The sequence below is a fragment of the Lissotriton vulgaris genome, chromosome 2_2 (genome assembly GCF_964263255.1).
Source record: "Lissotriton vulgaris chromosome 2_2, aLisVul1.2, whole genome shotgun sequence".
Classification (NCBI taxonomy): domain Eukaryota; kingdom Metazoa; phylum Chordata; class Amphibia; order Caudata; family Salamandridae; genus Lissotriton; species Lissotriton vulgaris.
In genome coordinates this window covers 74,019,730-74,037,841 of record NC_141688.1, presented here as the reverse complement: position 1 = coordinate 74,037,841, position 18,112 = coordinate 74,019,730, and the positions used below count along the sequence as shown (strand labels likewise).

Genomic DNA, 18,112 nt, shown 5'->3' with positions numbered 1-18,112 from the left:
CCTGTGCCAGGGCCATGCGGTGTCCCGGGGGACTGGCTCACCTTCAAGGGGATATTGGCCCGACCCCCTCGGGTGGCACTCCGCCTTGTGGGACTTTAGTGGGCTTGGTAAGAGAGTCTGGCATACACCCAGCAAGCGGTATGGTCCATATGACTGGTCCTGTTGCTTTGACATCAAGGTGGGATTGTTCATTCTCTTTTTCAAGAGCCGGAGGAGAAAACTGCCTCTGGCGATGATTGGTGGGCCAGAATGTCCAAAGCCCCCACTTCGTCAATGTCTTCAGATCTCGGGGTAGCTTTACTGAAGATATCCGGAGTGTTTTCTGTGGAGTGTCTATGCATCTTTGCCCAGCACCTGTCCCTTCGTTGTCGGAGATTCTTTTGGACCTAAACAGTATGAAGGCCTCACACTTCGTGTTATCGAGCTGAGGGGACAAAAACAAATTACACACCTGGTGGTAGTCAGACAAGGGGTATTTTGGGTTTCAGCAGGGGGCAGAGTTGAAACTAGGCCTGGGTAGAAATACCGTTCCGCTCGCGGAATTTCGCGTTCCGTGGAGAAAGCAGAATTGCCCAAAATTCCACGATCCATGACATTTTTTTTGTTTGTTTGCGCTTTCAAAATGCATGTTCGTGCGATATTTCTCCCCGAGCACGCAAACAGCGTTCGCGAACAGGACAAAAAGCATTGCGAATGGGCGGAACAAGGAATTCCGCGTGTTCGCAGAACTTTTGCGTGCTCGCTGAGATTTTTTACCGTTTTGCACAGCTTTGCGTAGCACGACTACGTAAATTCCGCCCACCCCTAGGAAGCAAGGTCCGTTCCATCACCAGTTGTGAATTCTTGAAAGAGAAAAAAGTCAAAAAAGAGGCTTTAGGGCTCGAGGTCCCTAGTTGGGCTTGGGGTAAAAAGTCTATTGATCATCATGTTGTGAAGGCCTCAGCAGCTAGTCGGCTGTAGTATGATGTTTTCTGGTTTGATCTGTGTCGACATTAGACTGGGAACGATGGAGGAAAGAATCGACAGGCACCTCTGATGTTGTAGCTCTGGTCGTCACATCTCAACCCAATAATGAAAAAGAAAATCTAAAACGGAGTTGGTAACCATGTGCATTAAGCACATAATGTTGCGCACATAAGGAAGCGTCACCATATACCTCGCGATTTAAAAGACTTCTTCGAAGAAAAACAAGTATGTTATATTTAGCCTGTCTCTTTTCTGTCTGTGGGTTTTCATTGTCACTCACATGATGTCACCACTAGAATCTTTGGTGACATCATGGAGTGTTGTGGGTTTGCCCGGGTCTCTACTGGCAGTTGGCACCAGGATGGCTGAGTGACAAGGAGGTTACTCCTGGTGGGTCTTTTCTTATTACCATCTTGAAGACTTGACTTGCAACTATCTTTAATAAAGAAACCATAATAATATACCAGGCTCTGGACATCTATTTACAACATTTTTGGCGACGAGGATGGGATACGAACCCACGCGTGCAGTGTTACCATGTTGTTTTTTGTACTTTATTTTTAGATGGAGGCTATATGCTCAAATTGAGTTCACAGGGTGAGGTGCATGGGACTATATGTGTCCTAGTTATGGAGTTGTGGTTCTTAGGGTGTTGTGTGCCTTGGTATTTGAAAATTAGTTCAGGGGTGGTGAGTACCCCATCATTTGTTTGGAGACGGAGAGTACCCCATTACATATTTGGGGGTGGAGCAATGGCTACTCCAAGGTGTGGTTCACGGGGAGAGTTGTACCCCGTTACGGTGCACAGTGTGCTGCTCCGGTTTTTAGTTTTAAGGGTAGTGAGTACCCCATTAGAAAATTGGGGGCGGAGCAATGGCTACTCCAAGGTATGGTTCACGGGGAGAGTTGTACCCCGTTACGGTGCAGAGTGTGCTGCGCCGTTTTTTTAGTTTTAAGGGTGGTGAGTGCCCCATTAGAAAATTGGGGGCAGAGCAATGGCTACTCCAAGGTGTGGTTCACGGGGAGAGTTGTACCCCGTTACGGAGCACAGTGGGCTCCATTTTTTTTGTCACAAAATCAATTTGTGTTTGTGTTTCCCAAGGAAAGGGGATGGGACTTGGGACTTGTTGTGTTTGGGATTTGTCAGGAATTACCTTTGGGACTTGTTACTGATTACCTGAAGATGTACGGTAGTGCGAATGTTATCTTAATGCTCTATCTTTAGAATGTGTTGTGTACTTCTATATCCATGTGTACGTTATTTTCAATGGTCTTTTTTAAGAATGTACTGTGTACTTTAATATGGATGTGTACACTGAAGCTAATGTTACTTATTCTAATTTCAACTTTTTGATTTCCCTAAAGAAAGGAGATGTGTTATATTTAGCCTGTCTCTTTTCTGTCTGTGGGTTTTCATTGTCACTCATATGATGTCACCACTAGAATCTTTGGTGACATCATGGAGTGTTGGGGGCTTGCCCTGGTGTCTACTGGCAGTTGGCACCAGGCAGGCTGAGTGACAAGGAGGTCACTCCTGGTGGGTCTTTCCTTATTACCATTTTGAAGACTTGACTTGCAACTATCTTTATTAAAGAAACCATAATATAACACCCGGCTCTGGACATCTATTTACAACAAAGTAGCAAACATCCAAGTCCAACACTAGATGGCAGTAGCATGCAGAACATGTGTATGTACTGCAACACATGCTACGAACACCAGATTTAGTGAGAAAAGTGCAGCAGGTGTAGTGTTGTATCTTGGAGAGCGCAGCAGCAGGTTTAATGACATTTGTACAGTGCAATAAATAAAGCCTATTAGGTGGTGGCAATGAGTATGGCAGGAAAGGCGATTCAATGACATGGGAAAGAGAATGCAGCACAAGTAGATTTGTTTAAACTAGCCAGAGCATCAGATAAAAAAGCAGGTTAAGAGAGGTGGTATAGTGTGTGTAGGAACAACAGATTTAGTTGAAGGGCCCTTAGGGGGAAATATATTTAGTAAAATGGCCCAGAGCATTCACAAAAATATAGGTTTTTTGAGTGAACACCGAAGCATGAACGACAAGTGCAAAGTGATTTGTCCGAGAACGTGTAGAAAACTAGATTTAGTGACTTGTCCCAGTCAGTGATAGGGTTACTGATACTTTTGGAATATGGGCGGGAAAGCAGAGTTCGAGAGATGTACAGGATTATGCAAGGCAAGCAAGTGTCGGGATATAAACAGTGGTGTGCAGGGAAAGTGGAGTTAGGAAAATGAACCATAGCGTGCAGAAGAAGCAGCCCTACTAACGATCTGGCCAAGAGCATGCAGGAACGCAGGTCTGAGGGTTTCACATTGTGCAGAATAAGGAAATGCATTCAAGAAATGTACAGCCTGCAGAAAAACAGGTGTAACGCGGCAGCCTCGAGAGTCCAGATTTAGTGGGAACGTCTACTCTAGAGCCTTCAGGGAAGTAGGGTTTTGGATATACTTCACAGTCGTCAACTTGAGACTGACGTGGGGGGTTTGGAGTGTACAGGCGAGGCAGAGTTATTCTCAGCCAGGGCTCGCCTCTATGTATATTGTCTCATCTAAAGAGTCTGGGGCAGCAGAGGGAGTTTAAGAAAAGAACGTTGCCCGGATCCAAGCAAAAGACACAACTTATCAATGTCACGGCTGCAATCACGGGCCTTCTAAGTGTAAGCGGAGAGACAGAAATGAGTTAGTAGAGCGCAACTTCTGGCTGATATGGTGTGAATCCCGGCTTATGTACAGAATGCTGCAATGCGGATGAAGTGAGCTAGGCAAGGTCAAGACAATGTACAATACAGAAGCCCTTTATGCCAAAATACGGTCCAACAAACCTCGTTCCTACTGAGCTGTTTGAGCTTCACCCTGGTCTGGTCCAAGCATGGCACATCCCCATAGCGGTTTTTCTCCTGGTTCCAGGGGGCTCTGCGGAAAAGGAACAGCACACGAGTTGCTATGACAGTCTTGCAGCGGTTCATGAAGCACGCATAAACATTTATACTATACATGGGAAGGCCTCTCTAGCAACACAGCGGACGGGATGCAGAAATACAGGGCCCGGTCTACAAATAGTGCATTCCTCATAAGTAAGCGGTTATTTGTGTATATAACTGATCCTCACGTGGAGAAGATTCATTTGGGATCCTCCACAGCCTCGACTTGTAAACAACTGGTCCCTGGGTGCCCAAACTTCGGCAACTGAGATTTTGCTCCCTACTCACCGCAGCTTTGGATGAGGTCAGTGGCTGAAGTAGACCCCTTATGTTCAAGGTGGAGAAGCTGCCACCTCCCTCTTCAACCTCAGCCTATTTAGCCCTCTGTCTTTAATTATTTGGATTTTTAATAGCGCTGGCGAGACCCGGAGGTATAAGAGCGCTTTACACAGGTTGAGAACGTGAATAGTACACAATAAACAGCAAAGTAAACGTACTTTCACACCAGAGGGCGCTGTCTGACCGAATCTTTACTGCACACGTTGTGAAGTGCACATGGGTTAGACACAGCTAGGCAGTGGAGTTGAGAGCCCTTACACAGGGTTAGGCACGGCAAGGAAAGAGATAAAATGACAGCGGGGAGAACCCACAAGACCAACTGGGAGGGTCTAAAACAATGGGCTTGTAGATTGACACTCAATTACCAGAAGCAAGGCTGAGAAAACGCAGAGCCACACCAAGTCAAAGGATCGAGCCTCTTTTTTTTCTATGATCCAAGTGGTACAAGCCAGTGAGTTTAAAATAGCATTTTTTAAGAAAAATAATGTGCCAGGCATGAGAACTTTGAGGATTTCCAAGGCACTGGGATTAACAACAAGCCTGAGCCGTAAAGCTTCACATCATGCATAGTATACATAATAGTTGAAACACATTTCAGTACTCCGATCACTTCAGATTATTACAACGATAGGTTTGAGAACGAATCACTCCGTTTCACTTATTATATAAAAAGCACATTTGGCTTGTTTCATTCTATTTTAAGAAAGGAGTAGAAACGGTGCAATACACCTCTGTTGTCTTTTTCGCATCGATTCATACCTATTATAATATACTCCTGGGAATCAAACACTTGCTCACAAGAACAGCCTTTTTTCTCTGAGATTACTTTCCAATGCACTGCTGGGGCCAAACTAAACATTTTCAGACTAATGGCTATAAATAGAATATGGAAAGCATCCGGAAGTGAACTCTTACAAAGTTATCATCATCAAGTAAACATGTACAAAACCAACACTCTCACCTACCTACCAAGAGTTTATAATTATTAATTTAGCACACAGTAATATTCAAACATTACGATCAACTTCGATAGTATTAAAAAAAAATCACCAAAACACTGGATGTTATTTTATTGTGGTCACAAAATAATGAATACTTCTCAACTGCTGTGTAAATCGTATCATAACACAGACAAAAAGTATGCACCAAGAGGATTCTAATTATGTAATAAGTCTAACATGAGTAAAGCTTCTTGCGATATTGCAATATAGGAACTAGTCATGTCGCAGGTGGATTATCCAAGAAAAGTAAACTAATAGTGTAATATTCGCTATGCGGTGCATTGAATGGAATTATAGTACTGGAATGAATTTCTCATTTAGTTCGCTGAGACTTTTTATTAATTTGAATAAACGATTGAAGTAATTGCAGGGATGTGAATTGTCTCGCTGCCTTGAGAATGTCTTGCTTGGTGAAAGGAGTTAATAGCTTTTACAAGTGCCCAATTTCAAGATGAACGCAACTGAAATGTACAAACTGAGTTTTTTGCAAGGTCCATATAAACAGATAGCCATTGTTAAATTACAGAATGCATGGTAGGCGTTGGCAGGGTTCTACGGGCCACATATTGATGATGATATGCCCTTTAAATCTTTATATTATCAGTTGTTGGAGGTTAATGCCCCAATTATGCTAGGAGGCGATTTTAATGTACTATTGAACCCTAAGCTCAACAAATCTACAAGAATGGAGGGCTCTGGTTCTACAAAAATGAAACAGTTCTTTAGTACCAGCCCTGGAAGGTGTCGAACATAGCAAGCCCGATCGTTTCGGGTAATGTTGGGTGGAGTGGTGGGGGGTGTCATTGGAAGAACTGCTTGGGTCATCATGTTTGGGGCCTGGGATGGGATTTCACAGCGACCGATACCCCTTGTTCCTGTAAGTATGGGGGTGGGGTGAGGGGTCTGGGGGGGCGGGGGTTGTTTGTTATTAGTTCTAAGTTTTACGCACCATGCACACAATTCCTTGCTCCGTCACCATCACATTTTTTACCATTACACACCGTAGAAACTAGGAATGGCCCACACCACAGCTAACTCTCCGCTGGGGGAACTCAACATTTTAGCCTGGAATGTGCAGGGTCTACTGAATAAGGTTAAGCAGGGGGCGGTGCTTCACCTGACAAAGCGCTACTCGGCCGACGTCCTACCATTACAGGAGACACATCTCAGAGGCACCAAAGCACCTTGCCTCTCCAGTTATGGGTTCGCCATGGTGTATCACTCCGCTTTACTAGGGGAGAGCGAGGCACGCCAGTTCTCATACACCGCAGAGTGCCACTCCAGGTTACACAGCACTGGTCAGACCCCGGAGGCCATTTTTCGGTTATCTCGGGCAGTATAGCTGGCGAACAGATCACAATTGGGAGTGTCTTTGCCCCTTCACCGCTCGGTCAGATATTCAAAGATAAATTGACACAACTTTGGGGGATCTACCAGGCGGCCTGACAATACTGGGTGGTGACTGGAACAACGTTATGAATCCCTTAGATAGGTGGCGAGCTAGGCTGCCAGATTAACCCCCTTCTAGATCCAAATTGCACACACTGGCACATACACTGGGCAGGACGGACTCTTGGGGGCATTTTACCCCTCGGAAGCCAGGTTCACATATGCGTCGTCAGTCCACCCCACCCTTTCACGCCTGGACTACCTGTTACTTCCACACAGCTATATACACAGAGTGACACACACATCCATCTTACCTCGGGGTCTCTCCGATCATTCGCCGGTACAACTCAAGCTGTGCCTGCAGACTCGTCGAGCCCCCTATCGATGGCGCATGTCTCCATTACTGCTCCAGGGCGCAGAGTATCAGTAGAGATTACATAGGGCAATTGACGACTATCTTTGCTTCAATGTTGAAACTTCTCCGTCCCCGGTCATTCTCTGGGAGGCTCTTAAGCCCCCGATTAGTGGGCAGACATTAGCTATCGCACGGGGAGAAGCAGTGCTGCCTGATGCAAATACGGGACCTAGAGGACCGTCCAGTCAACCTGTAATCCCAAGTGGTGGAAATATAATAAAATAAATTGTACCTAAAGATTTGGGGTGGGAAGGGGGGGGCACTGCCAAAGCTGAGATAATGAAAGCTTTTGTCGCTTTTTTTCAAGACGTATACATTGGCTACCTTAAAACCTCTAAGGGCCAGGTGAAAGACTAGATTGATAGTATAGCACGTTCCTCACTCTGTGAAGATTCAGTACTGCTGCTTAACCAGATAATAATTTTTGTATCCTTCCTTGAGGTAATTGTGCCTGTCTTGGCAAGGTTGAAGGATGGTATATTCTCTGGGAAGCTGTCAAGCCCAAAGTCGTGGGACGAGGTGGCCGTTCGTTTTACCCTGAAACAAAATAAGGACCACTAGAAATGAGAGTCCTATAGACAAATCTCTTTGCTGAATTGCAATTATAAAATATAAGCACAAGTTCTTGCAAAGAGGTTAGTGTCAGTGATTGGCCCATTGGTTCAGGCCGACCAGAAGGGTTTTATTAAAGGCAGTCAGCTCCACGACTTAACACATGAGTTGATAGGTGCAACTGACATAGCTTCATCAAACATGGTCCTTTCTGTTTTCACATTTGATGCTGCAAAAGCCTTTGATAAGAGTCAGCTGGCCTTTTTCTCTGTATAGCAATGCATCAATTTGGCTTAGGCGAGAGGTTCGTTAACGCTATTAATGCCATACATAAGACGCCTTCTGCTAAGATCTTGGTTAATGGGTCCCTCACATAATCAATTAACATAAAGCACTGGACTAGCAAGGGGTGCCCCCTCTCCCCTTTGTTTTTTGATTTATACATCAAACCACTAGCATGTAAAATTAGGGCAGACCAAGGTATTTTGCCAATGGAATGGATGGGTGGAAAAAAGTTGCACTGTATGCCGACTATATGATATTTTTCACAAGGGATTGTTCTCACTCACTGATTTGTCAGATTTTGGGGAGGTCTCCGGTTTTCAAATTAATGCACTGAAAACCAAGGTTCTGGAATACTCAACAAAATAATCCCTTGATAAAGCAAGAGATTAGATATCTTGGGATACAGACAACCCAAGACCTTAGGTAAACCTTGATAAACAAATGAAAGAGGCTAAGGCTCTGCTAAGATTGTGGGGGGCCTACCACTTTCAGCTATAGGACATTACAACCTGGTGAAGATATAAATCCTCCCAAAATTCAAGTTTATCTTGAATGCGATCCCGCTGATGTTTAATTCTACAACTTTAAAATCTGTGCAAGGAGACATTTCACGTTTTATTTGGTCCTGCAAAGGAGTGAGGATTGCCTGGAATAAACTACAAAAGGACGAAATTAGAAGTCTGCATTGCTGGGTCTACTTTCCCCTTCTACTGTTGGGCCTTTCAGTTAAAAAATATCAGATCTCTTTTAGGCAATTCGGCTTATTTCTGTCCCTGTTTTCTAGCCATGACAAAAAACTTACCTTAAAGCGGCATTGGTTTCCTCTTTAAATATGGTCACCTAAAATGTTTTAAGAAAGTTAAACTAAAGAATTTGAGAGCGGCTAGCGAGTTTTGGTACCAGATCAGAAGAATTCCGAAGATCACATACTACAGCTCTGATGCACAGATCTGAAACTCTCCAGGGACCCCAAATTATCAACAGGATAAACTGGATATCCCTCTGTTGGAAGGGGGAATAAATAAATGGGGACAATTATTGTGGGACAACAAATGAGTCTCTTGCGAGTTTCTAGATACTATTACGAACAAAAAGTTTCTAGGTTCAAGTTCTATTATCAAGCTGGGCATGTGGTCTCGGTAAAGACGGGAAGGTAATGAAGAATGGAACACAAACACCTGGGGCCTCTTCATCAGCGTAAGGAGGTCTCTATGTGGTACTGGACACTGGTTAAGGGGGATTTGTCGTCATTGCCTTTGGAGGATTCCAGGAGGAGTAACCAGCCATCAAACAATACTACACACCTACAGCAAGTATCGATGCTCACTTTATGGTCGGTTGTTAAAGTTGCTCCACTAAGAAGGAATCATTTGTTTACAGTCCACTGAGCATACAGGACCCCAAAAAGGTTCTCAAAATTGAGAGGCAAAGTAGCCAAATTTTGCCTAAAGTCTGCTGCGACGAATGCGGATGATACACTTATGTTCTGGCAGTGTCCTCAAATCCAGGTTCTTCTGGGATGTTGATGACGGTAAGGTTATTTCTGACTTTTTGGGAAAAGAGACCAAGCTAAGTCTTTAGTTATTTTTGGGGTCCAGCCAGGAGAAGAGTCACGAGTTAAGCTTAAAGAAACAGCTTGTACAATTATCATTTGTCGTACTCTTAATGGCAAGAAGAGAGATCGGTCTAAAATGGGTTTCTCCCTTGCCCCCAGCACTCCTGGACTGGGTTAACTCCTTTAAAAGAGTGAACAGGCTTGATTGCAGTTGTCTTTCAGAAACAAGAGCTAGAATTTGGGATGATGGGCGGAGTTGACCGAGGAAACCATCTAGCTATTACCAGTCCAAAGCTCCAATGATTATGTAATAAGTAATACCACGGCAGGCAGAAGGAGGTAATCTCAGGCTGCTGCTCTCCCTCCTGCTCATCTGGTTTTCTTCAGGCTGGCTTCAGGAAGACCATTGAGAGCGTTGGAAAATCTTAAGCTGATGAGCCCTGCCGGGAACGCTTTCAAGCCCATACCTCGCAAAGATACATTACTTATTGGTGCATGAGAACTAAAAAAGCACCGGCAGTTTGTAAAAGCAGGTGCAGAGACCGGTCCCTATCAGGCTCTCCCTTTTTGCCCTCAGGGTAAAAAAAAAAAACCTTAACTCTGCAAAAGTACAATCCGTCACTGCCTTTGATGTATCTTCAAAGAGACTAGTTTTTCAGTTTTATATAGCGCTCACTTGGAGCGCTTTACATGAGCACTAGTTACATTACACAAGGCCATATTCATTTTTGAATCACAGAACATCGGGCTTGAACCTGTTTTCTCAGCTCGAAGTTCGACTGCTCTAGCCTAACCTAAAACCTCACCCACAAGAGCGAGTAGCATTTTCAATATAATATACAACAAAGTGCTAGTTGTCGCTTATTTATCTTATGCAACTAACAACCATTGACAAAGCCAAAAGTCCAGGCTTGTTGTAGGTATACTGTTACTACTTGTGTTATATATCTGGATGAATGAACAGAATCCACAAAATACCACTGGGGCAGCACACTATGCTAAGCACAGATGTTTAGCTTAAATGTTTTATGCCATGCTCGTAACTACAGTGCCCAGGCCCCTACGAGAGACCCTCCAGTTTTTTCATCCCACTTAAAGCCCTGGTTACCAGTATGGAAGAGAAATGTACGATTCTGCAAGTGAACTGGAGTACCAGTTGTTTCAAAATAGAAGTGAGCTATGTAGTCATTCCCCCAAGCAACTACACAAATAGGATTCCCTCATACGCAATGTTTTAGTAGCACCACGAAATCCCAGAATCAACATATCCAAGCCTCTTACTTACAGGGAGCAGCTAAAGGTTCCTGCTGGCGCCTCTCTCCGGATGTCTTCATACTCCTCATGAATTCCACGTTTCTGCATGAGGGTTATGTGTTCCAGCAGCTCCTGTACACTCAGTGACTCTGGTCCAGGCACATGTACAGAGCTGGTATCGCGACTCGATACCTGCGGAACCAGGATCAGCTCATCCAGAGGGTCTGGATGACCATTCTGCTGAGGCAACAGTTGATAGTTCCAGCTAATGGGGTCTAGCTTGACAAGTCCCCCTAAATACTCAGGTAGACAGTCCCGAGGGAGGTGCTGCTTCATCTCGCACATCTTCACCATTTGTACCTGAAATGCAAGAATGTCAGAAAAAACACAGCATATCACGTTTAGTATTTGTTCATTAGGTCAGCTAAGAGCAGCCAAATAATTCTACAAAACTTTAAATATTTATCTTGCCAGATCAAAGGTTTATTTTTTGACACTTCTTAGTCTGGGAATTTTAGACTCCTGATGCCCATTTACCCTCCCTGTAAGCCCAATGCCTTCTTCAGACCGCAGCTACTCATGTACAACTCAAGAGTAGTGCCCAGGGGATTCCCCTCTGTAATGGCGGAGGAGAGTCGCCTCACAGCACAGTGCCAGCAGATGATAAATACAATGATAATATCACACTGTTATTATCATTTTATTTATGCTGTCTGTGCAGAGCAATGAGAATTGGGCGTGGTGGGGCAGGCATGGTAGGGAGGAAGAGCAGTGTGCATTTACAAGTGCCCATATCGCCAAATAGACATGCACACTTAGGTTTCTCCAACCCAACTGTGTTCCAGAAAAGCCACAGGCTCCAATGCACTCTCCGAGCAGCAAATGAGGCAACTCAGCCCGATTCTGGCACTGCTCTTATAGCAAGAGGGCAGCGTCTGGATTGGGTGGGGAGTCTGTGCCTTAACGACCCTTCCCCTTCCAGCCAGACGAGAGAAGCGTCGAGAGAGGCGGGAGAGGAGAGGCAGGTAAGTCCTTTCTATTTTTATATTATTCCTCCCTAATCACCCTGCCTCCTGACCACTTTATATAGGCGCCGCCATCACTGGTGGTGCCACCACATTATTCCATGCAAAACTGGCCCCACTCACTCGTTCCCGGAGCTTCTCCTTCAGCAGCACACTGATGATGGAGTAGGGCACTCTGAACCAAACAGGAGCACCCACAATGAAGACTTTCTTCAGGCGTGCGGGGAAGGCGCCCTGTTGAACAAACCCAATTAGTAATTCTAGAGAAGAAGAAAAAACTGGTACACAGAGAAAGTTAAAATGCAGTGTCAATCTCATTTAGCGGTGGAGAGTGAGGTGTGGAAATGTTTAAGGCAAAGGAAGCATACGGTGCCAGACTGCCGAGTAAACATTATCTATCGCACAGGCAGAAACACAAACACTAACAGAAGAAAAATAAAAACTGGTTCATTGAGTCACGCCCTACATTTCTCTTAGCACTACAGCAATCTATCTTTCTCCGACCATTTTCAGCTGCGGTATTTTATGAAGAGAGGTACTTATCTCTGATGAAAGGCACTTCCTTTCATCTAAAACCACCATTTTGAGAAAGAAACTTAATTTGGTGCCTTTTCTGTCTATTGCCTTTTTGCCTCTTATTATGTCCCACTACGAGACAACCTATACTTACTATAAACTGGTTGCCTCACCCACATTATTCAAATCTTTGAAATACTTACAATGAGGTGAACCTACATATGACGACAACAGAGCAGGAATAGAACAGCAAGACTACATTCACCTAAGATATGCTACTAAGGGCTTTTACCACGCGAGCAAATGACATTCAACCGGTCAGAGTAGCAAGCACTTTAACCCCTTCCATGCTGATGACGAACCCCAGCCGTCACGCTCCACGGTGCTCGTGTGCTGATGACGGCTGGGGTTCGTCACACCCGCCCTGTTCGTTTGTTTACAGCACAGCGGCGGAAACGGCCCAGCATGGAAGGGGTTAAACCTGCCCTAAATTTCTTCCATGTATTCAATAAACACTGGGTCCTTGCATGCCCAGGGGTAACACAAATGTTACTGCCTGCCCCAAAATAGCAACAAAAAGCAAGAAAGAAGCCTTCATAGACCTTTATTAATCAAGAGCATTATAACTGAACACGAATTACCAGTGTACAATCATCTTTACTATGTAAGGTTTTAGGAACAACTTAAATCAGCAAGATCACATTTACCCCAGTTGTTGCTATGCATCCTCTCACCACAAAGTAAACAAACAAGTGCAAAATAAGCCACAAGAGGTTTCTCAACATGGTTACTCTATCCTGAATAGAACATTTTTCATGATAGTTGAACTTACGCATATATTGTGTCTGCTAGAAAGTGAGGACCTCCTAAAATCTCTGATCCCATATCTCTTCATCTCAGCCCTGGAGACAATTTTTCCTCTTCCCTCCATGCATTATGGTAGTGTAGTGTTGGTTGCGGTTGATCTCCCTGATTTTGGAACAATTTCATTGGTTTCTCTAAGCTTCCATAGTTCCACTAAGGACATTGTAGGCTTAATTTAAAGAATTTAAAGCAATTCATCAGAAAATATTGGTACATTTTCGTCATAGCTAATGGTACCCTATCACCTACTCCACAGCTCACCACAACAGTACGTGCCGGGCCAGATTAAAAGGTTAAGACACTGACAGAGCAGAAGGACCTTGAGTTTGAGGTTACAAGGTCAAACACTGTTTAAATTGGAAGTCTTTTTCTGATAAAGGAATGGGTCTGTGTTTCAGACCAAGTGGTCATAACATCAACTGCCAGCGTGACATCTGCAGACACACATTGTAGAAACAGGTGCAACAGATCTGTTCCTTGGAAAGGGAGACATCCAGTTTTATAGGAAATCAATAGCCCTAGCAAACAGAGAACCTGACTGGATCAAGTGAACAGGCAGTTTCCATCCTTAGTAGAAATTGTGGAAATTCAGTGAGAAGAATATTGTTGACCCAGCAAGAACTTGCCTTTCATCTCTTATTTGTTTACAGGGTCACTGTCTGGAAGCTTGGATAATCAATACATTATCCATTCGATGAGCAATACAGTCTGGTCCAATTGCCCTAAAGCCAAAGGTCTCTGAGATCAAGTGAAAAGTAATGGTTTCTCCTCCTGGTATCAATATATGTAGAAACAGGTTGTACCTGGATTCCCTTAATTTCAATTTCTCCATTAACGGGTCTTGTAGAGGTGGAGTGTGGGAGGAAATAACTCCCCAAGTTGGAGGAAGTAGGCCATCGCTATTCTAGCTTCTCAACTTAAACGCTGCACTAACACTGAAAGACTTTTTCAAGATGAAGAACGTGTTAGAGCCAAATCCATGCTTTGGTGACTGTTCCAAGATTGCAAACATTATATGAGTTGGATGCATTAGTAGTCTGAATATGGCAACCATGTGTACTTTATGGCCAGTAATCAGAGCGTTCATAGTAGTACTGGCAAACATCTCCTAGACACTGAAAGCTAGTGCAGGGAGATCAAATGGAAGCTAGTGCATAGAGATCAAATGATTAATTCTATATGATCAATAGAATGGAGGAAGGTTCTAAATAAGCTAGACAGGTACACCCTGAGGCATTTGCAGACACTCCATCTAATAGGCAGGAAATAAAGAGTTACAGTACTCAATCTTCGATACTATAAGGTGTTAAACCACATCCTACCCTAGATAAACAAAACACAACAACTATTTAAATGCACTGCAATTCCAGACTATAAGGCAATAAAAGGTGACACTTTAATATTGGAGTGTGGACATTTTAAAATGAATCTACCCTGGGGCTTCTGTGGTTAGGTGTTGTATGCTGTTATGGACTTTGTGAACTATATGGCAGATCTAAATAGTACCAAGAACACCTGTTTGAGGAGGAACGTTTTCCACGGCTTCCAAGACATGGTGCAGTTTGCTGGAGCATTCACGTTTGGCTCCTATAATTCAAGAGAAAGAGACCTTCCTACTCTAGGGACCAACCTCCATATATACTAATTACTTAGAATGTTAACATTTTGCTTATGTGGTTTATTCTCAACGGCGGAATCACTCACTTTGGAATACCTTATCCTTTCATATGAGAACATGCAAACTTCTCTTCATTTTCAGACAGAAATTAAACAAGAGAACCACATTGGATTTAAGGTGGCTTTATGCTATTTAAACCCAATATAAAATTATGGCAAAGTGATCCTAACCGGATCATGATTTTCAAAACTGCGACAGCAAATTCCTGGAAGATCCTTACCTTCAGAAGGTTCAGGATCTTCTTGCTGAGGTCTAGCTCAAAGTTGGTATACTGTGACCCTGCCATGTCATATATAAATACCAGTCCGTTCCGCTGTGTCTCGAAGCTGATGATTGACATACAAATTAATACAATGAGAAACACGTAGAGCAGTGCAAACTACTAAGCATTCTGGGATGCAATGAAACATGCACACACATACAGTTTGTGCCTTGGTCCAAATGGCAATCATAAAAATGGAACGGAAGAGAGAATAAATAAATACAGTCCAAAATAGCAAGGCATATTGGAGATCTTTTCCCACTATATATCTGACAACGCTTACATCTAAGAATTAAAAAATTCTAAATGCTAATTTATGGTCACCAGTCATTCACCCCAAATGTAGGATTCTTATGTTTTGCAGTTGGACTGCAAGTACATTATAGGTCCAGCAATGTCCTATGCTAACTAGCCAATTTCCGAGGTTTTTAATTCTCAGCTGTAGCCACAACATTCTTTAAAACGAACTGTGGCACTACATTTGAGGGGATTTTTATAAGTAAACATATGTTTTCCCCAAAAAACAAATTACTTACAGTCTAATGTTCTTTCTGGTGGCTACTCTACCCATCCGCAGATTCCTCACCTTTAGAGTATTCCCAAGTAGGATCCGCACGTTTTTCCAGCAACGCTCACGGTGCCCTGGTAGGTGGAACCATATGGCCCAACAGTAACTTCAGACCACTAAGTGAAAAATATAGACTTGGCGCCCGAGGGTAATGGCGGCGCCTGAGTGAGGCTCTGCTGCGGCTCCGGGGGACTTACTGCTTCGAGTTCCTTTTTTCCTGGATGGAGGTGATGTCCTGCCGTCGGAACACTTCTGTTGGGCTCCGCGATGTTTGAGGTCCTTCCAAACTTCTTGGAGACGGAGTATTTTACCGAAACGAGTCAGAGGGCTGTCACTGCGATTGCGGCAGCCATCTTCTGTACGTTGACGCACAGTGCTCCCTCTGCTGGATTGCGCACGTCCTACTCAACATCTCCGGTTTGGCGGCTGCGACATGCTTATAGGATCACTCCTGCTGCCTGCGCGACGTCTGGAGCCCCTCCGAACATCTTAATGACAGCATATTTATCAAGTGAGTCTGAGGGCTTTCATTTTTGAGCGCGGCCGCCATTTTATGCAAACTGGCGCACCGTGCTCTCTTTGCCGAGATATGACTGGAATCCTCAACTGTCATTTGCTTTTGGCCTGGCTCTGATAACGCCTAATATATGCTGCTTTTCCACAGTTGCACTGTATTCTTGGCACCATTCTTCTATCATGCGAGTGTGGCAGATTGCTTGCTGCCTCAGCATCGTCATAACCGCCATTTTGGTTACCTCATAAGACTCTGTTCTATGCTCTTTATGAGATTCTAGGTAATTCTCCAGTGGAAGGAGGCAGCGCATGCATTTACCTATTGTCAGTCATGCAGATTTTGGCTTGCTGACAACCCTGTGTGTTTTAATTTGTCCCTCAGCACACTGCTGCGCCTTTACTTTGTTATTTCTGAAGTGCCCTTTATCCGGAGTTGCTTGTTCGCCTTTATCTCCACTGGCTACAATACCCTCTTTGTGTGGTTTATGGAGCTCTCATGGCCTCTCAATCTTCGCATTTTATCCCTAGAGGCTTCCCTGTCTACTCAGCTGTGACTCTTCAGACTCGCTTCAACATGTTTGTGCCTGCCCTTTTGCCTCCCACTGGCTTTCACTCGATCAGTTGCAGGTTCTGAATTTCACTAGCTTCTGTGCTCTACTTCTTGATGGATGTCATGCCTGTTGTCAACGCTCATTACTTCTGTTAATTTTGCCTCTTATTTACACGTTGTACCTGGCATTTTCAAAGAGTGATTTCCCTCAACGCCAACAGTGCCTTCTTCCTCTCTTCAGGGTTTCTCTTCACAGCTCTCCCACATCTCCCTGTGACATTGTCCATCTCATTGCGCTGACAGAGCACGTTGCGTGGCTGTTCCATTCTAATTTGCTTCTTTATGGGACGACTCAAACCTATGTCGCGCCTACCTTCCAAAACACCAATAAAGGTGGCCTTTGTGAAAATTTCCAAGGTATTCTCTGCTCTTTCTAAACTAGAGGATTCTCTCACCTCGTCTGGCTCGGACACGGCCATGGAACCTTCTCAGCCAATACAGGGGAAAACCATCATTAAAAGACTGAAAAAGGATCCCCCTTCGCCACTCAAACAATCCACGCCTGTCTCCATGGAACTCTTGCTGGAAGAGATAAGATCTTTTTGCCCTTTTCTGGAGGAAATTGGGACATTGCGTCCCTTTATGGAGGAAACCAATGCCAAGCTTCAAGTTCTTACGGACAACTGGTCACAAATTGAAACGAGAGTCTCCTCAGTTGAACAGTCCGTCGTATCACTTCAGGACACTCACACTACGGTTTCTCATCTAACCTCGCAGGTGGGCACTCTCCAGAGGCAGGTGGAGGAGTTAGAAATAGAAACAGGCGGAATAACCTTCGCATTTACGGCTTGGCAGAAGGTCTTGAGGGTTCGGACTCACTTGCTTTTTCAAATCTCTCCTCCCCAAATTACTCCATTTATCAGAAGGTACGACTCTTAACATTCAGGGTGCTCATCGACCAGGCCGTCCACCTACATCTGCTTCCATATCACAACGACCAAGATGCATCATTCCATACTTTCTGGAGTACACTGACCTTTTGAAGGTTCTAGGGGCTGCCAAGGCCTCTCCAAAATTAACATGTTCTGGCTCTTCTCTGTTCTTCGCTCAGGACTATGCAAAGGAGACTGCGAACCGCCAGAAGGCCTTCCTAGGCATGAGAGATGACCTTCGTTCTATGGGTGCTCGATACGGCCTGTATCATCCCTGCTTGTTTAAAGTTACCTACAACAACAGGACGACTACCTATGATGATCCGGTGCGACTGCAGAGCTTCATCAACGCACATAAGACCACCGCCATGGACTCTTCTGGACCTTCCTCCTCTTGCCCTGGCTGAGCTGAAGTCTTGCTTGTTTTCACAATGTTCTTGTTTTTGGTCATGTTTTATCTTTCTATAACGTTTTACTCTTTCGATTGTTACCTACCTTAAGTG

General features: G+C 44.3%; 1 protein-coding gene across 1 annotated transcript in view; it reads right to left on the bottom strand.

The window, feature by feature from the left end:
* Positions 1 to 18,112, bottom strand: part of PTPN9 (protein tyrosine phosphatase non-receptor type 9) — a 354,751-nt gene that overhangs the window by 94,148 nt on the left and 242,491 nt on the right. Inside the window, exons 5-8 of the mRNA XM_086959304.1 lie at positions 15,005 to 15,110; positions 11,850 to 11,960; positions 10,733 to 11,061; positions 3,813 to 3,903 (exon numbers count right to left, since the gene is read on the bottom strand). Coding sequence (XP_086815430.1) covers positions 3,813 to 3,903; positions 10,733 to 11,061; positions 11,850 to 11,960; positions 15,005 to 15,110 — 637 coding nt within the window. The remainder of the gene's footprint in view (positions 1 to 3,812; positions 3,904 to 10,732; positions 11,062 to 11,849; positions 11,961 to 15,004; positions 15,111 to 18,112) is intronic.